Genomic DNA, 19,538 nt, shown 5'->3' on the forward strand with positions numbered 1-19,538 from the left:
TAAATAGTAGAATTCTCCTGGAATCTGATAAAAATATTAACTATCGGTGGTAGTATTGGCCCAATCGCATTTTGTTTTTCCGCAATATGAAGTTCGACCTCAAAAAGATCATACAATAACTAGAAATATACCTTCTTGTGTTGGGATCACAATTCCAATCAACATCAAAATATGGTGTAGTGTGAGGTGGACAGGTGATTATCTGCTTTGGTACCATGTTAAGATTAGAACAAAATGAAACAAAACATGTTATACATGACAAATTTACATGATTCATGAAATTGCCCTACCTCCATTGTGGGTTAGTATTCACTACTAAGTCCCACACATCATCTGAGGAAGTCTTTTGACTTTGGTTTTTCACAAGCACCCAAAACTAATGATTTGAGCAGACTCTAATTGAGTAGACCACCATGAGCTTAGTCTAAGAGATTTCACACTTGCTTAGAAATGTAGTAGGAAGGGCTTTGCTGCCGCTTCGTGTTTTCGTAACCCTTCTATCCGTCGGGAAGCAGAGCTACTTATCTCCGAGCAAAACCAGTCTCCGGCTGAAGGATAGACGAACTAGCTGCCTTCATTAAACAGGTACTTCTCTTCAACTCGGGTACTATGCTCCTGACTCGAGCATTTGTTTTTTTACTTGTTTTTAAACAAGTATATCTTGGGTACTTCTCATCGCCTTGTTTTTTTTATCTACTATGGCTTGAGAAAGTATCTGGAGGAAGATTAAAATTAAAGTGGTAGCCAAAATTTGTGGAGCTAGGTTTTCTGGAGATAAGTTTATGCTTCTGTCGCAGGATGTTCCCTGTAAGAACTTTGTGGGGAACTCGTTCATTTGAAATTGAGCTGGCGGAGGATATTCTAATCCGTGGTGGGAAACACTTGAGTTTGCCTAAGCAACACTTATTGGAGTAATCGTTGATACACCCATGATGAGTACACCTCCTCTCACTGCTCCTTTCTCCACAGCCTCGACCACGGCCACCTTAGCCACGTCTATTACCAGTCTCTGAGTGTTGCCTGAATAATTAAGGCAGCCACTTATGTCTCTTTATTTTCCTCGTTGCTGGTTGGGATTAAACACCTCTATAAGGAAGCAAGAATCTGGGTCCCAACTAGGAACATAGCCACAACTCTCACCCCACTGCTTCCGAAGATCTGTTTCACTTGTAGTAAATGTGTGATTAATCTCAACCTCCTGTCAAATCCATTCTAGCTTACCAAAATAATCTATCATGGGTCTATCTCCCCTTTTCAGGGCAAATAATTGGGCATATAGCTGCTATACTCTCGAAAAGTTGTGTTCTTGAGCATATAGTGACTCAAGAACGGTCCAAAGTTGCTTGGAAGTCTCGCAATTCATAAATTATCTTTTGAACTTTATTTCCATACTATTGAACATCCATATCATAACCTAACTGTCCTTAGCTTCCCAATCATCTATAAGTGGTTGTGGAGGATCATCCCTAAAAATATTTGCTTTCCTTTGGCCTTCAAGTAAACTTTTACAGATCTGGCCGAGCTCAAGTAGTTTGAACCACTCAGCTTCCCTGAAATAGTAATAATTGCATCCTTTCCTTCTAAATGCATATCATCTTCGACTGAAGTAACAACTTCTTCCAAATCAGATATAACAACCTTAAAATACCTCAATAATCTGAAAGAAAATGCAATTCAGCAACACAATAGCAGCTAGGGGCTCATAAATACACTAAAAATGTCCTTTGCAGTTGATGTGGGCCTTACACAGGCTCGCGCAATTCTTCAATGCCCACAACAAGCTACAAGATAGATTATAATGGGTTGAAATCACCTCAGAACACAATTCCATGCAGATCGGGAGATAATGCAGGTCCAGGTACCGGTCTGAGAATCTGCATAGGCATAGGAACAGGGAGACAACCACTAACACCTCTAGGAGAACAAAAAACATAGATAACTGCTCAATAGGTTGTACAAATCATCAATTCTAGGGTTATGACATAAAACAGTAAAAAAGATCTAACCTTCAACTCCAATCAGCAGAGAATTGGAGGAACACCCTTCTTGGAGATGGCACATGCTTGGAAGAAGAAGAATGATAGACTAAAACGTCACTTCAGATGGATCTTTTGCTTTGAGACCATGAAGTAATAATAAAAATAAATGGAATAGAGAAGAAAGAGAAAAGAAAGAAGAGGATTCCGAAGTGTTGCAATGTATGGCACACTTCCCGAGGTCAAAATTCAACCTCTCCCTTTATTAAATAGGTCACTTAAGTGGAAAATATGTACAATACCAGAAATGCCCCTCTAGACTAAACTGCTTGTATCTCTTGGGATATGGAGCATATTTTCCTGAAAATTGAACCTAACATCTTCCAAAAGTAGACAAATTCTCTCCTAGTCTTAGAGGGAAGATACATGTATGTAAAATGACCAAAATACCCTTAACACCCACAACCTTAACAAAATGGTTTGTATAGTTTGCTGTATTTTGTTGGATAGTAAGTCTGGATATCACATTTATGTTCTGTTGTAATGTTGGCTAGTTTCTTTTTATGTTACCTGTGTTTTAAAACAATGACAGTTCATTGTGTGCTACTTTGGTCCCCTTTTTTTTCCTAAAAGATTAGACTAATATTTTTGTTTTTTTCCCTTTTTTTTGGCAATGGGTGGATAAATTCTGTGCCAGTTCCTTTTTCTATTATCCTTTTTGATGAAGCTAAACCTGCTACTGGGAGGGACAACTCTTTAGCAACTGTTGAAAATGTCAATATCTGGAGTACCAGGAAACCCTTCTAAACTTCTCTTCCTGCCTGCAAAAAGATCGTGTCTATTGCAGCAACAAGTTTCAGGTGTTCATTACAACAGGAGCTTGAAGGCAAAGATGAGATTTGATTTCTGTCTGAACAGGTTGGTTGGTAAACGGGTGAATTAAATTATCATTTCTTTTTTGTTGATATACTGTCAACTGGTTTAGTAATGATGGGAATGATCTTGCAACAGATATTATTGGAGCAGAACTACATGTGGAAATCTGTTCAGAAAAACACACAAAATTCAGAATGCAATGGATGCTTCATTTGGTGATATTTCTGATGATTCAAATGGTGCGTGTTGTTGTTATTTCAATTTAACTTTTTACTCTGTAGTATTAATACCTGTGAATATTTGAGAATCATTTGGATACTTGAACAAACAAATTGAAAACATTGTCATTAAGAATGACTATGCTTGTCTGAATAGGCACCGCTGTCTTCCCCAGAATTAATGTTCGGGATCCATACAAACGGCTGGGGATCAGCAGGGAAGCCTCTGAAGAAGAAATCCAAGCAGCAAGAAAGTTTTTGATAAACAAGTATGCTGGTCATAAACCTAGTGTTGATGCGATTGAGTCAGCTCATGACAAGATTATCATGCAGAGTTTCTATGAGAAGAAAAATCCAAAAATCAATATCAAAAAAAAAATTCAGGATGTTAGCCAATCTCGGATTGTGACAGCTCTCACGAGTCGCTTTGAGGCTCCATCCACTAAATTTATCATCAAGACAAGCATAGCATTTGTTGTACTTGGAGCACTCAGTGTTCTATTCCCAACTGATGAAGGACCAACTCTTCAAGTTGCAATTTCCTTAATTGCATCCATATATTTCATATATGATAGGCTTAAGAGCCGAATTCGAGCTTTCTTATATGGGTATTACACTCTTTCCCTTTCTGATCGTTTGATATGCATATTTCGGTTTGACATTCTGTTAAGCATGGGGTGTTCATTGGCCACACAGTATGTTGGATGAAGGAACATTTTTGTTACTGCAATATAGTAGCAATCTATTGGATATCAATGTTTTTGGAGGAAAATCTGTTTCCTTCGAATTATCAACATAATCCAATTATCTGCTGGTAGTGTGAAGCTGATTAGACTTCAAAATTATTCTGCATTATTCCAATTTTCAGTATTACACATTTAAAGGCATGACACTGTTGGACATTTCTGTGGTTTGATCTTGCTGTATTTCTTTATGTATTTCCTCCATGACCTGGTGCTTTGCTGGTTTTCTTCAGGTTTGGGGCTTTCTTTTTCTCCTGGTTGTTGGGTACCTTCTTAATGGTTTCTGTAATTCCACCTATTCTTAATGGTCCCAGGAGCTTAGAAGTTGCAACTTCTTTGATAACTTACGCACTCTTGTGGGTTTCTTCTACTTATCTAAATTAGTTGCATCAATATGAGTAATTTGATTTCCATTTTTGAGTGGTAACCAACCCAAGCTGGATGTTGTTAATGTCATTCGTGTGGTTGTGGATTTCACAGTTATATAGAGCTGCTCAAAGTGGTCGTTTGTTTTTAATATGTCTATTTGGATTTGTATCTAGACTCTCGATTTCTCAATTTCTCAAAATTTAGAATACAAATACTGTTCTTTGGGGCAACAGAACAGGTCAAGAAACATTTCTAGTTTGTCCACATTGAAGTCTGCTACAACATAATACCTTCAATTGTCTTATAATGGCAAGGAAATGTGAAACATGTTGGTGCAACCCTCTGATGGCAGAGATTATTTGCTTTCTGATGCTTGTTATATGATGTTGATGGCATGTAAAAAGCACAGAGAAAGGACACTTTCAAACTCGAGATGGGGATCACTGTACATGAACTCCTACTGTCTTTTGTTAACCTTTCTTGATTGTTAGGAAAGGGAGATATGTCCATTTGTATATGCAGAAAATGTCGAGCAGTGAGCCGAGCCAAAAATTTCCACGTCTTTATGGTTTTCTTACTAGATTTGATGGTTAGTTCTCAATGGTAGCAGCTAAGGCTAGTTCTCAAATTTCTACTTCATTTTCTGCAAACCAAAAATGTCCTTGGCATGAGCAGAGCTCTACACATATGTATGCAGCACAGCCCTTTAGTTTCATCTACCATACTGATAAATTAGTGGTTCTGCTTGTTGCAATGGATGAACCCACAAGGTTCAGTTGGACAGTGATGTTTGCTTTACAACTTGCAGGACCAACAAGTTCCTCTTGTACTCCATGACCCCCTGAAACAGGTTATTTCAAGAGGAGGGAATCAACAATCAATAAATGGTTTGTATCAGGGTGGTTTCACTGTGTAATCTCTTCAATCAAACGTCCCCGTCGTTCACAGCCTGGGCCGGACCAAAGGGTGGCCATGGTGGTCTTGTCTTTTAGCCACTGCCCAGGAACTCTGCAGCCTGATTTGAGCCAGAGGTTCTCAAAGGTCAACTAGTTCAGTGGCTCATCACAATATGTGACTCTTGTGAGCAGCCAGAAATGTTTCCATGGTGGTCTCAGGAACTCTGCAGCCTTGATTTGAACCAGAGGTTCTTAAAGGTGAACTAGTTCAGTGGCTCATCACAATATGTGACTCTTGTGAGCAGCCAAAAATGTGATTTTTTGGATCTAATATCAGGTCTAGTCTGGTCTGATTAATTTATGCAGAGAATGGTAAAAGTATAGTTACTCCCACCTCTAAAAGCACACAGCGTCAGTTCTATATTTCATGTGAACCTTCTTGTAGTGAAGAGCTTATATGTCAATTCTTCCACCTTTGCCACTCCCAATCAATCTCACCACAATCTCAATTTCATCCACCTTCACAATAATAAATCCCAATAAACTCACAAACCCATAAATCAAATTCCCAACAAAATCTTATCCTCAGATTTCACTAAGAATCTTCCCACGAAATCAGCCCTTCCGTCCCAACTCGCCTTGTCTTCATTACCAGAGTCCAAATCAAAGAAACCATTTTCTCTCCAATTTACGGAAACCACAAGAAAAGAATTCCCTGTTATTTTCCATCACATCCTACCGGACTCCGAATCTACGGTCGGAAATCGCTTCCCCACCTGTCATGTAAGCTGATAAGGCGAGCTGCGATTTGCTGGAGGATTTCAGCCTCAAACGTGACATCTCTAATGAAACGAGGAGAATTTATAAATGTGCGGCTAGTGAGGGTGGTGCAATCCAGCCCCTGCTCTGCTAAATTCTGCTCTCCGGTCATTGGTCGTTCTTTGGGAGTCTCCGCCGCCGGCAAGGTTTTACAGGGAAGACATGGCGTCAGCTTCGCTCCTCAAGGCGTCTCCGGTTCTTGACAAGTCCGAGTGGGTAAAGGGTCAATCCCTCTGCCTTCCCTCGGCCAAGTCCTTCCGTACCCATGCTGCTCCGGCGGTGGTCTCCGTTCGGGCGTCCTACGCTGACGAACTGATCAAGACTGCGGTAAGTTAGTTGGGAAAAGGCTTTCGGGTTCAGTTTGTTTCTTTTTCCTTTTTTTCTTTTTTTTGGGTGAATTGTGAACTGGATGGTGATGTGCTGTGTTGGGTGATAGAAAACGATTGCTTCTCCGGGACGTGGGATTTTGGCAATGGACGAATCGAACGCGACTTGCGGGAAGAGGTTGGCGTCGATTGGGTTGGAGAACACGGAGGCTAACCGCCAGGCTTACCGGACCCTGTTGGTGTCCGCGCCAGGACTTGGGAACTACATCTCTGGGGCCATCTTGTTCGAAGAGACTCTCTACCAGTCCACCACTGAGGGGCAGAAGATGGTCGACGTCCTCAAGAATCAGAACATCGTTCCTGGCATTAAGGTGGACAAGGTAAGGATGTAGATCATAGAAGCTCTTCTCTTTAATGGCGAACTCGCTGTGTAAATGAAAGCACTGTTAATTACTTTGTATGATGATTGCAGGGTCTTGTGCCTTTGACTGGCTCCAACGACGAGTCCTGGTGCCAGGGTCTTGACGGGCTCGCATCTCGCTCCGCCGCTTACTACCAGCAGGGTGCCCGTTTCGCCAAATGGTATCGTCTCTCTCTTGAGTCTGAACTGGTCTGAGTGGTACTGCGTCTGGGTGTTTCTGCTTACTGGTTTTCGTTTTCAGGCGAACCGTCGTGAGCATTCCCAACGGCCCATCAGCTCTAGCAGTCAAGGAAGCCGCCTGGGGACTTGCTCGCTACGCCGCCATCTCACAAGTAAGCAATCATCGTCGTCTTTGTGATCTCTTTTTCATGGATGGCTGAAAGGAATTGAAGAAACGATTTAATTAAACAAATTATTTGATGATGTTCTCAAGGACAACGGTCTGGTACCTATCGTCGAGCCGGAGATCCTGCTGGACGGTGAACATGGCATCGACAGGACCTTCGAGGTAGCTCAAAAGGTGTGGGCCGAGGTGTTCTTCTACCTCGCTGAGAACAACGTCATGTTCGAGGGTATCCTCCTCAAGCCCAGCATGGTCACCCCCGGTGCCGAATGCAAGGAGAAGGCCACACCTGAAAAAGTCGCCGAGTACACCCTCAAGCTTCTCAAGAGGAGAATCCCCCCGGCCGTTCCTGGAATCATGGTGAGTCCCTCTCTGAAACAATTCATCATTCATCACCTACAGGCGCATTTCAACAAACACGAATATTCTGTTGTGCAGTTCTTGTCCGGAGGGCAATCCGAGGTGGAGGCGACACTGAACCTGAACGCCATGAACCAGAGTCCCAACCCGTGGCATGTGTCTTTCTCATACGCAAGAGCCCTGCAGAACACCTGCCTGAAGACCTGGGGAGGAAGGCCGGAGAACGTCAAGGCGGCTCAGGAAACCCTGTTGGTGAGAGCTCAGGCCAACTCTGTGGCGCAGCTCGGCAAGTACACAGGCGAGGGAGAGTCGGAGGAGTCCAAAAAAGGGATGTTTGTCAAGGGCTACACTTACTAAAGCTGGCTGGGATGATGTTATAAAAACTTCGAGTGTCCTCTATAGAAGAAGCAGAAGCAGGCACCCTTTCAGCGTGCTTCTTCCACTATAGATAGGCATGAAAAACTATTTTTGATTTTTACTTAGTATTTTAGCCACTTTAATAAAATCTTGAGTGTTGAGGTTAGCCACTAATTCAATTGCCTTATCATGATCAAAGTTGGATTCAGATCCAATCCAACAATCTAGAACAGTTGAAAATGATTAAAAAAAACAAGTATTTTACTGTTCATACCAAATTTGAAGAGAGATAAAATATCTAGAAATGAATCACCCTATTTACACAATTTGCTTATAGCCAACTGAGATTTTTTGACAGAAAAAATGCAAACTAAAAATGTCAAATCCTGAATATGGAAGAAGAAGTAATCTTTTTCTTTATCTGTTCCTCAAGTACTAGTCTCCCACAGTAAATGAAACTTTAAAGTATAAAATATGCGGCTCAAATAAAAGCAATAGAATGTAATCTCATCGATTATCATCACACGCAGGAGCCTCTAATGGAAGAATAGTTTCCTGTATATCTACATAAGCATGAAAACGACTGAGATTTAGCAAAAAAATTAACTTTTATATGTAAGGACGGCTTTAAATTCAGCAAACTTCTTTATCACCCCTCTGCAACTGCTTTAACATCAAGAGCAAATATGTATCTCACTCTGCAAAGTTAATGGAGATAGTTTACTACAATAGTAGCTCAATGATACTAGTGAAAAACTTGCTTTCTGCACAACCCTAACAGCATTATGACAATCACGGGCAAAAATATTGCAACTGTTTATTTCTGTCATACAGGTGTTGATAGAAAAACTTTCATGTTGACACTCAAGGTTTATGAACAATGAGACAGGCACAAGAACTGACTCATTTTGAATGCCAGAAAGACACAAACTGCTTTGCCACCATAAATTTGTCGATAAAGAAGAATTTTACGCTAGGAATGAATGGATATTCTTTTTAAGGACGAATCACATATCAAATTAATGGTGGAAATGAAGTTTGACAATTTGGGTTCCAAAACAATGACGAAGGAGTTAATACAGCTTGATCATCTATAAAGGCCAAACATGCCCAAAAGCTTCACATTTTTAATCTTTTGTTGATTTCTTAAATCAACAAACCATAAGAACTTCAGAGCCTACTGGAGTAACATTATAAGCTGATTAGGCCAAAACTGAGTAGCAATCCTATTTCAAATTCAGTTCAATGTATAGGCTTTAGAATTTCTGCAACACGATTAATGGCACAAGGGATAGTAAACAACAGTTAAATGTTACAGGTTTGGTTTGATAACCTAACAGGGAACATGGAGAAGAGGCAACATAATTTTGCAGCTGTGGCAGTACCAAATGTCATCATTTTCACAAAAATGATCATAAACGATACTATTAACAAGAGAAAAAAAGTGAGCCAAATAAACGTGAACAAGACCCACATGGCCCTCATTCTCCCAGGACTAACAACGATATCAAGGATGTATGCAGGGCCTCTTAGGTCTCCTGGATGCATACTCCTAAAAGAACAAATTACCTTGCTGCCTCTTGGGATGTGCAGCTTCCCATCAACACACACTTCTTGTTAAATAACAATTATTATCTTGATCAACAAACAATCACAAACCTTAGAAGCACAAACAACTAAGCTGACACATTAGCTAGAGAAGGGACAGCACTTCGTTGTTCGATCATCACTTCCACTTTGGCCCCCTTTTTCTCTTTCCTTGCTAGTCTCTTATCTCCATATTTTTACTTCGTAGTTTGTCTCTTATTGTACTCGCTCCCTTGGGAGCGATTTCAATGGATTCCTCTTTTCTCGTAGTCATAAAAAAGAATAATCACAAAAAGCACCAGTTGCAGCTGCCATCTGAAAACAGCAATTCCCTCAAATTCATGATGTGGTGATAGTAATAGATTAAAATAAAATAAATCAACTAACAAAACCTGGGTAAAGACATATAACTCATTCACTGCATCAGAATGTTCCGAGCATCCCAGTCAATAAGAGAACTTCAGTAATTCTAAAACCTTTTCGTAGGACCCAGCAGACCATCATACTATAGGTTCCTTGGGGCCTTCCTTCAATTGTTCAAAATCTAAATCATCCCTTGGCTCTTCCAAGTAGCTTCTCATGCTGCTAAAGTTAATAGTTCAAAATCTAAATCATCCCTTGGCTCTTCCAAGTAGCTTCTCATGCTGCTAAAGTTAACAGTTCAAAATCTAAATCTTGCAAATGCTGATAAGAAGGTAGCTTCTCATGCACACCTGGTTATTTGTGCTACTCCACAGATTTTGAGAATGCCAATCCAAGGAATTACTTTCCTTTCATCTTGTCAAAGTTTTCACAGAATTTCTAGTTTTGAAAAGATCAATTCAAAACTCGAGATCATTTTCAAGAACTCGTTCATTAGTCTGTTTAAGACTTGAAAAGATTTAAGATTAAAGAATGATATCTGATACCAGAAAGTGATCAATCAAAGAGGGGCTTGCTGAAGAACAAGCCCCAGCATTCTCAAGGTTCCTGAGAGCATTCCAACAACGTATCCTTTTTTCTGTAAAATGAAGTTTTTAGATGAAAAATGATATTGTTCTTCTTTTAATTGCTTTGACTGCTTTTGATCTCTGGAACATCCCCTTTGGGGTCTGTCATGTACATCTGTCTAACTGTTTTTCTCTTCTCAATGATATCTGTTGTCATCTTTATTATATATCAAAAAAAAGATGAAAAATAATACATAAGCAGATTCTTTGTTTGTTTTTGAAAATCAATATAAGAAGATAACCGATCAATGAGGTGGGACATAAAATGTTTATCTCATGCTGCATTTCACCTCATTAAATATTAAAAATTTGAATAAAAGAAAAAAACAGAAACCTAAGAATTACTATGGAGAATTCCATTGAGGAAAGAATTATGAGTTGCTTCCTAGTATATCCACTTTACAAGAACATGAGTTGCAACTAAACACTTCTACAAACTTTCACACAACAAAAGAACAACTCTCATAGTACAGGACCACCAAACATTAGGAACAAACTCAACAACCATCAGCTAAGGATCATTTATGGAGCTCTTAGAATGCAAACTAAAAAACATGCACTTATCTTTCACAGCTTGAGCCTCTTTTCCATACTCTTTGAACTTGTACTCTTCTCTTTTGAAGGCTGAGGGAACCTTTCCTTCACTATAGCACCGATTACACAAGCTGAATTGACACCGTGTCTCTTTGAACCGTGACCCAATAATTGGGTAGCGACAAATAGCACAAACATGGTGACCATGACGAGTCCTATCCCCATGTTCAAGCTTCAATAAAGTAACCATGATGCCAAATCCCCAATCAGGATCATCAAACATTTCAACAAATTCAGGAAATGAAACCATAGAAACATCAGCCTCTCCATGTACTTCCATCAAGTCACTTAAACCAGGAGAAGGAATATAAACAGCTCTTAACAACTTAATATAAGTCATTGCATCACTTTTTCTGATCTGAGCCCCACCTTCATTTCCAGGCCGCCACAAAAGGGCATCAAAAACTGTTCTCTTACGCTTCTCTGATGACCCATTGCAAATTGGTGCTAGAACAGCAAAGAACATACCCAAATCAGTTCTTCCAGAACCAGAGCCATCCAGTACCGATAATATCTTCTCGTTAATTGCTCTAACAGATCCTTGAAATGTCTCAGGCCTAAGAAAATGAAGAAACTTTTGGAGGATAACCTCCAAAGCAGCCTTCCGAATTGATTTCTCGGGAGCCCCGCTGCCTGAATAAGATATGGGAACATCCGTTTCATTCATTTCCTTTTTCAGTAAATTCACATCACAACGGCTCAATCTAGTGACCTTTTGAAAAGCCCTGATCTCAAGTGCATTTGCAAGGTCTTGCCTTACTGTTGTTTTCCTACTGACACGCTTAAACTTAGAAGGCTCTATCACAACATAAGGTGCCTCCCCGTCTCCGCTGCTGTCATTTCTAAATTTCTTCTTGTTTAGTACTTTCATATGTGCAATTGCATCATATATTTCAACTCGATTTGTCATCTTAAATGCCTCTTTAAGTGCCTTTCTTGCTTCCTCTGCCTCACCAGCCCCTAACAGTGAGACAGCCTTGTTCAACTGAGCCCGCCAATTGTTTGGCCAAACGGCAAGCACCCGAGTGTACATTTCTGAAGCTCGTTGATACCTTCCCACATCCATAAAAAGCCCACCAAGATTGTATAGAGCATCAATATGCCCGGGACGAAGATCAATCGCCTTCTGAAACTCCTGAATTGCCCTCTCGTCCTCACCCATGGCATGTAGAGCAGAGCCCAGGTCACAATGCGCATCTGCATAGTCAGGTTTCAGGAAAATTGCCTCTTCTAAAGCTTTCACAGCTGCCAGATACTCCCCAACCCCAAAAAGAGCACTTCCCAGAAGCTTCAAAGCTCGGTAATGTGTAGGGCAGAGAATTGCAGCTTCTCTGTAATGCTCACAGGCACTGAGAACCATACCTTCTCCTTCTAGAGCAATGCCGAGATTAACATGGATTTGAGGCAGGAGGTAAGTCCATTGAGTTCCACCCGCCTCGGCTGCATCCATAGCTAGTAAAAATTCCTCTTTGGCTTTCGAGAACTGGCCCAGAGCATAAAGGGTGTTTCCGGTGCGGAAATGCGGTCGCGCATCGGCCGGCTGCAGCTCACAGGCGCGCTGGAAGCTGATTAAGCCCTCTTTAAACAGGTGGTGCTCGTACAGCACACGACCAATTGCCATGTGCCCGTCGAAGGCCTCTTCCCGCGAACGAGCACTATTGGCACGACCTCGAAGACCGGCCACCTCCTTCGCAAACTGAATGTAATCAGTCCCGCTCTCCTCCCAGTAGATCCTCCTGTCGCACTCGCCGGGACCCAGCTCCCTAGACCACCCAGCGGTGTCAGAGAAAGTATCCGAATTGTCCCCTTTAATCTTCCCGTCCTTCATCTGCTTCGTCCTCAGTCGCTTGATGAGAATCTCCAAATCATCCACAAGCTTCCACGTTTCGTCGAACACGATACCATGGTTGGGCGAGGCAGCCCAGGCGGCGGTCCTCTCCTTCTTAAGGGGCTCACCGACAGGTGCCCTCTCGTCGGCGATGGAAGACGAAGAGGCCTCAGATACAAACGAGACGCCCGAGTCGAGATCGAGCCCAAGAGCGTCGAAATCCCGGTCGACGTCCCCGGCGCCGTCGTCGTAAGTACGGAGAAGCCCATCGTACGTGAGACCCTTCTCCCCGTCAATGAACTCCCCGTAAGTGCGAAAAACCTCGTCGAGAATCGCATTTATCTGCTCATCACTGAACTTCACCCGCGGGTTCACAGCCACGACCAGTGCCGCCATTTCCTGCCGGTTCAGGCCGCCGTCACGGTTCGAGTCGAATTGCTGGAATATCCTCTTCACCTTCTCAGCTCGTCCGCCTCTGGCAGCCATGCCTCCTCACTCCCTCTTCCTCCGCTCAGATCTGAGAAATAGAAAGAGCCACTGTTCACAGAGAGACGGAAAGAGCTCGACCCTCTTTCTCTTTCTAGGAATCGCTTCCTTTTACCTCCCTTTTTCACCCGCTTTCCCCTCTGTCGACTGGATTCTCCCCTTGCCTTCTCTTAGTTCTCTTTATCTCTGTGATCGTTGAGCCTCGGGAGAAGTAAAAACGAATGGAATGCGGAGGAATTTCGTTGGAAAAGAAGGAGGATAAGGAGGAGAAAGGAGAAAGGAGAAGAGGAAGAAGAACAAAAGAGGCGCAGAATTAATGGAGCAAGAGATGACGGGTTTCTGCTGCAATGGATCCCACTACGTGTGAGGCTCAAACTAAACTGCCAGTCAGATAAATAATTAAGTAGGTCTCATCTCTTTAAAATCTAATCAAGAATAATGAAATCGAATCTAGGTATCCTACTTAGAGTAGAAAAAAACAGAAAAGGAGGGTCATGGTTCCTGCTTGATTTATTGACCTGCAGTAAATAAGTGAAGACAGCTTGAAGACAGCCTGAAGCTCCAACATTTGGAAGGTCTTGAAAACAAAAACAAAAATGGTCCCAATTTCAACTTCATTGCTTTTTGCGGCAGAGTGACATCCTTTAGAATAATTGATCACTAATCTCAAGACCTTTACATCATTTGCCTTGTTTCTCTCAATTATGAACAGGAAGATTGCTTGAAGATCCAATCCTAAAAAGCCCCACCCATTCATGAGTATGGTCTAAGTTTTGTTTGATTAGTTTGTAAGACGAGATAATCTTTTAACTTTTAGAATTTGATCACCATGATTGGAGGCAAATAACTGTTCACTCTTCTGTTTAAATTCTCTTTATGAATTTGATCATGTAGGAATTCATTTATGCTTGTACAGGATTCGCAGGAGCCATTGGCAGGCACCCCCTCCTGAAAAAAGAAAGTTCGTTACTCAGTCATATGAGGCAAAGATCATCCACTCAAGACTGGAACTTAACTGGCTCCTCCTGAAATCCTGTAAATTTTCAGAAGCGAACTCCTCTTCAATCAAGTGAGAGTCTCAGAAAAATATACGAGATAAGTCCAGTCAAATCCACTCAATCTGATCAAGTACGGTTCCACCCAGCAGATTCGTCGACCCATGGAGAAAATAGATAGCTCGGTCTAGAGTTGTCTCACTGGTTTTTTTCCGATTTCTGTCCCTTTAGCAGGACCAATAAAGTGCAAAAAGTTGAAGAATTGATGGAAACAATATGTAGTTTTGTACCATGTTCGGCAATCAATCATCGTTCACCCTTTCGGTACAAGTAAAAGGATTTTCTTTCTTTTTAAGCTATGAGAGCGAATGATGATGCTTCTGAGCTACCTGAGACCATCAACTTGAACAGAGTTATAATGGAAACTGGATTTTATGTTTTTGCAGAAACTACGGAGCAGAGAAACATCAAATAAAAAGAGGGATTATTGGAACTGTCTTCCATTGCCGAAAGTGAATGTAAAAGGTAAAAGAAATTTGATAACAGGAAGCTTCTTTAGTTAAAAAAACAAAAAAAAATTAAACAAGTTGCAAACTAAGCAAGTTTCTTAGAGATCGAGAGAAGAAGAGGAATAATCCCATTTGGAGTCTAAAATTTAAAAAAATCTTTTTGCCTACAAATAGACATATTTGTTTTTGTTTCAATGAAGATAGAAGCATGAATACCACAATCGTGCTCAGTTTCCAGGATTTGCGATCTGTGTCTCCCTTCTTCTTCTTCATTTTCTTTTCAATGGAAGAAGCTGAACAGGGGAGTCTAGTCGAGTTGCCAACGGAAGAGGGCCTCCAATGGAAGAGGATGCCAGATTGAGTTGAGCAGCCGCGACATGAAGCTTTTGTAGAACAAAACGGTGGTCACCGTTGCGATTTCATCTTTCATGTAAAAATCAACAAGAAGGTAGGGTGTGGTCACTGAGATCGCAGCATACCTGGCTTCGCAAGAACATAGGCAGCGAGAACTATGTAGGGAACAACTGGTTGGAGAGCTACAGAGACAAAGGGTAGAAGACAAAGAACAAAGAAGGAAGAAGGTTTTCATAGTGACCAAAAGGGTGGGAAGTCCAATGGTCAGGCAAATGCATAGAAGTAGGAGAAGGAAAGACAAGTCTCAGATATATTTTGATAATAATAAAACTTAAACTAAATTAAGCTAATATTTATAACTCAAAACATCTCAGATGTATTTCCTTCAAAAGATAAAATACCAAAATGTTTTGCAAAAGAATCGGTAAATTCAATACAAGACCTCAAGCCATATGACGTGTCAAATCGTCTTAAAGAATCGCCTGCAAGACACTTGACGACTTAAAGATCTAGAGTAAAGTCATTTAGAAATATCTTAAAAACTCTAGCTATGTAAGAAGACAGTCACCAAACTCATTGGAGTTTTAGGACATGAAACTTTTCAAAACCATGTTTAAATAATGCATAAAAATTACTTACACTTGTTAAGACCCTTAGTGTTGCTTTCATCACGCTTATAACTCAAATTAGTACCCTAGCATAAAGCATGATCAATCAACCTACATGAGCTTGATTGATGATCCAGAATGCAAGATGGTAGAGCCTATAAAGCAAGATTGAACATTTATGATCGATCATACAAAACTCTACATTGCTAGTCCTATAAAGCATGATCGGTCGATCGAATGGGTTGATCATTAATGAGTTTTCTAAGAGGTTGAAAACTCGTGAGTGATGCCTTGATCGATCAACAAACTTGGAGAACTTGGAAAAATGATCGATCATACCTTTCAAATGATCAATCAACACTTTTTTGAGTTTTTTGAAAAACAAGTAAAAATTGGCTTAGTTTGGCTCAAAAAGTTATAAATTGGCTCTCAAATTCGTTGGGAACCATTAATTTAGCATTTATTGGCAATTCAAAGCACTCCAAAAGCCTTTTTAAATTAAATTTTTTATACAAATACATCTTGAGAGAAAGAGAGTTATTTTTATCTCGGAAAATCACATCATTCTCTCAAATCACTCACCATTTTTAGCATTCTTAAGCTCCACTACATATACTCTTGTGCTCAAAGGATTGGAGACTTGTTAAGTCCTCGTGAACTTGTGAGCATTCTAATTCTCCTTTATTTGGAACTTCAGTGTCCTCTAACTCTCCTTTAATCAAAATTGTATCATCACTTCATGCTGAGATGTTCTTGCGTTCAATAGTTGAAGGGCTAGAAGATGAAGCAAATCCAAATTAAACAATGTGTAGTAATGCATCTTTCTGGAGATCTAAACTGCCCTCTCGTAGTCCAAAATTGCTTAATAAACATGCATCTACCCAGGCTACATCTTCAAAAGAGATTGGATCATTGTAGACATTCACCTTTCCAAAGTCAGGAATGAGAGAAGAAATAGTTTAGGGTAGCTCACTATCTTCTAGTGCCGTTTTTACTTGCAAAAAAAGGTAATGAATCGTCAACCATTAGGAAGTAAAAAGCCTGCTACTCAATATTCACTTCTGCCTCTTCCTACCATGAGAAATTTATTGTCCATAAATGTCATTATACTTATTCCTTGGCATAATGCAAAGTTGAACCTCAAGAGAGGAGAGGAAGAAAAAATAATGACAATAATAACAACTTCAAATTAAGCTAACTTAGGATCTCATTATACTTAATCCTTGCATAATACAAAGTTGAGCCTCAAGAAAGGAACAAAAACTAATAATAATAATTACTTCAAATTATGCTAAGAATATAAAGTAATTTTTGTGTAGCAATTTAAACATGTAACTCTTTTTTCCCTCTTTTAGTAAAACCACTTAAGTGAAATAATGTATAAGGATATATTTGTCCCCCTCACTAATACATAAGAACCATTTTCCGAGTACATAAAACAACAAACTAAGTACACAAGAAGAAACATAACAAGCCTAAATATGAGAGAGGCCATATGACAAAACTATCTCACCCCAAACCCAATGTGAATATAAATGACCATAATATACAAGCATGGATTGTACTTCTTAACACTTCCTATCAAGGTGGAACATATTACATTGAATAACCTCAATTTGTTTCTGTAAAAAAAAGAAAGGAGAAGAGGAACTTTCTGAGAATGACTTTGTTGGGAACTATGCACGAATTCTCAGACTCCTTAAATAAGTATTTTGAGTAAGAAATTATAAAAATGCTCCTATACACTTAATAATCCTTAATCTTCTTATATCTATCTCCCTAACTATGCATCCTATGTACACAAAAAATTTAACCACTGATGTAATTTAACTTGCAGAATAAGATTACATAAAAATACTAACATGTAACATGACCAAAATACCCATGGGGTAAAATAACCAAAATCCCTAATGGATAAAAAGATCAAAATACCCTTGGGGGTAAAATGACCAAAATACTCCTAGATGTATTTTCTAACACTCTCCCTCAAGTTGGAGCATATATATCCAAGAATTCCAGCTAATTGCAAAATGATATAAATTCTCGCTTGCCAAGGGCCGTAGTAAAGACATCTTCCAACTGATTTCCAAACCAAACAAAAAGAGTTACTACATCCTTTTTCATCACCGCATCTCGAATGAAGTGGCAATCCACTTCTATATGTTTATTCATCTAATGGAAAATTGGTTTACTTGCAATAAAATCGCAACTTGATTATTACAAAACATCGGTTCATCCTGGTTAAAACCCAACTCTCATAAGACTGACCCAACTCTCATAAGACTGATCCAACCCACATCAACTCACGCACTATGTGAGCCATTACCCTGTATTCAGCTTATGCACTAGACTAGGCTACAACATTCTACTTTTTGCTTCTCCAACAAACCAAATTTCCTAATGTTGATTTTCTGTCTAGTTTGGACCCTACATAGTCTATGCATCAGAGAAAGCATTTATCTTCATATGATTGTTAGGTCTAAAGAAAAGATCTTTTCTTGGTGTTATACCTCAAAATTCTTTGTGTAGCTTCTAAGTGTATTTTCTAAGGACGTTCCATAAATTGGCTCACTACACATACTGCAAAAAAAATATCAGATCTAGTAACTATTGCATAAATTAACTTTTCTACTAACCTTCGATATTGTGTTATATTATTTAATTCATTACTTTGCTCATCATGGAGATCATGTCCCACTTCTATTGGTATCAGCTGGCTTGGCTCCTAATATACCATACTCTTGAAGCATATATGTAACATATTTACGTTGTATTATCATAACGACTTCTTTACTTTTGGCTACTTCAATGTCTAAAAAGTATTTCAATGGCCCCAAGTCTTTAGTTTGAAAATGTGCAAACAAACGAGACTTGGTATCCTCTATACAAGAAATATTACTCCCTGATAATATAATATCATCCTCATAAACTAAAAGCACTACAATTCCAGAAGACCTCTTCATCACAAACAAGGAGTGCTCACAATGACTCCACGAGAACCCCATAGATACCACAACTTGGCTGAATTTTTCAAACCAAGCACATGGACTCTGCTTCAGCCCATAAAACTTCTTCTTAAGTCTGCATACTTTATGCGTCTCCCCCTGAGCAACATATCCTAGAGGTCGTTCCATATATACTTCTTCTTCCAAATCTCCATATAAGAAGGCCTTTTTAATGTCTAATTGACGAAGGGACCACCCCTGGTTCACTGCAACAGAGAGCAAAATACAAGCAATTGGAAAAAAGGTTTCAAATGATGGAAAAGCCAAGTGAGGGCAAACGAGCAACAGGCGAAAAGGATTCAAGAATGAGAACAAGTAGTACTAGGTGAACTATAGTAGGAAATTATGGCAAAGCCATTATGTCTGCAAAACAAACCCCTAAAACATGAGAGCCCATGATTGTTGAAAGAAAAACTATCAAAATTTTAGGTTGATAAGGTGGAGTTCGAGACTTGAAGATCTCCGCGGGACAGCCAATGGAGGGTGATCAATCAAGAGGGACATGACAAAGTTTCCCATTTCTCTAAATAGTAGTAGTAGGGCATTCCTCTTTGTTCTCTTGAAGACTGAACCAATAGATGAACTACAGAATTGACTTCATAATTGTTAAGTTGTAGAGCTTAATTAATGCCCTAAGCTGAATCGATACACGGATCGACCTTTGCGGTAAGGTCGCCCTGGCGGTTGGAGAGGGGGACAGGAAGCCCCCCTCTTGGGGGTGTGGGGGTGGAGTCCCTACCTGGTCCGCGATTTATTAACTATTGTTTCATTGAGAGCAGTTTGGGAATTTTACTCTTGTATCATGGTTACCCCAGTTTCTTCTTTGTATTTGGTGTGCCGCTATTAGGGTTTGATTATTCGAGGAGCATCGGTTACGGT

The 19,538-nt window shown here is 40.1% G+C and overlaps 3 protein-coding genes across 5 annotated transcripts; 2 read left to right on the top strand and 1 right to left on the bottom strand.

The window, feature by feature from the left end:
- Window positions 1-417: 417 nt before the first annotated feature.
- Window positions 418-5,285, top strand: LOC137944288 (protein CHAPERONE-LIKE PROTEIN OF POR1, chloroplastic-like). 2 transcript variants are annotated; one of them, XM_068789932.1, is made up of 5 exons: window positions 418-585; window positions 2,674-2,894; window positions 2,988-3,091; window positions 3,228-3,678; window positions 4,991-5,285. In XM_068789932.1, the coding sequence occupies exons 2-5, from the start codon at window positions 2,749-2,751 to the stop codon at window positions 5,025-5,027; spliced, it is 738 nt and encodes a 245-aa protein (XP_068646033.1). In that variant the 5' UTR covers window positions 418-585; window positions 2,674-2,748; the 3' UTR covers window positions 5,028-5,285. The 2 variants fall into 2 exon arrangements, with proteins under 2 accessions (XP_068646033.1, XP_068646032.1); XM_068789931.1 differs by lacking the exon at window positions 4,991-5,285 and adding an exon at window positions 4,047-4,771 and having other exon boundaries at window positions 419-585.
- A 660-nt stretch (window positions 5,286-5,945) lies between these two features.
- LOC137944851 (fructose-bisphosphate aldolase 1, chloroplastic) lies at window positions 5,946-7,878 on the top strand. Of its 2 annotated transcripts, none has more exons than XM_068790623.1 (6): window positions 5,946-6,224; window positions 6,334-6,603; window positions 6,696-6,805; window positions 6,886-6,976; window positions 7,078-7,351; window positions 7,426-7,878. In XM_068790623.1, the coding sequence occupies exons 1-6, from the start codon at window positions 6,060-6,062 to the stop codon at window positions 7,725-7,727; spliced, it is 1,212 nt and encodes a 403-aa protein (XP_068646724.1). In that variant the 5' UTR covers window positions 5,946-6,059; the 3' UTR covers window positions 7,728-7,878. The 2 variants fall into 2 exon arrangements, with proteins under 2 accessions (XP_068646724.1, XP_068646723.1); XM_068790622.1 differs by having other exon boundaries at window positions 5,965-6,224; window positions 7,078-7,347.
- Window positions 7,879-10,639: 2,761 nt separating this feature from the next.
- Window positions 10,640-13,556, bottom strand: LOC137944852 (uncharacterized TPR repeat-containing protein At1g05150-like). Its single transcript, XM_068790624.1, has one exon. The coding sequence runs from the start codon at window positions 13,186-13,188 to the stop codon at window positions 10,792-10,794; it is 2,397 nt and encodes a 798-aa protein (XP_068646725.1). The 5' UTR covers window positions 13,189-13,556; the 3' UTR covers window positions 10,640-10,791.
- Between the last annotated feature and the right edge of the window lie 5,982 nt (window positions 13,557-19,538).

The sequence above is a fragment of the Aristolochia californica genome, unplaced genomic scaffold (assembly GCF_029961685.1).
Source record: "Aristolochia californica isolate CCGP_79_NKW_82.1479 unplaced genomic scaffold, dmAriCali1.0.hap1 SCAF_11, whole genome shotgun sequence".
NCBI lineage: Eukaryota > Viridiplantae > Streptophyta > Magnoliopsida > Piperales > Aristolochiaceae > Aristolochia > Aristolochia californica.

Coding starts and splice junctions, on each gene's coding strand:
- LOC137944288 (XM_068789931.1), top strand. CDS start 2,749: ATGTCAATATCTGGAGTACCAGGAAACCCTTCTAAACTTCTCTTCCTG. Junction 2,895..2,987: donor TTTGATTTCTGTCTGAACAG/GTTGGTTGGTAA, acceptor ATCTTGCAACAG/ATATTATTGGAGCAGAACTA. Junction 3,679..4,046: donor ATTCGAGCTTTCTTATATGG/GTATTACACTCT, acceptor GGTTTTCTTCAG/GTTTGGGGCTTTCTTTTTCT.
- LOC137944851 (XM_068790623.1), top strand. CDS start 6,060: ATGGCGTCAGCTTCGCTCCTCAAGGCGTCTCCGGTTCTTGACAAGTCC. Junction 6,604..6,695: donor CTGGCATTAAGGTGGACAAG/GTAAGGATGTAG, acceptor TGATGATTGCAG/GGTCTTGTGCCTTTGACTGG. Junction 7,352..7,425: donor CGTTCCTGGAATCATGGTGA/GTCCCTCTCTGA, acceptor TCTGTTGTGCAG/TTCTTGTCCGGAGGGCAATC.
- LOC137944852 (XM_068790624.1), bottom strand. CDS start 13,188: ATGGCTGCCAGAGGCGGACGAGCTGAGAAGGTGAAGAGGATATTCCAG.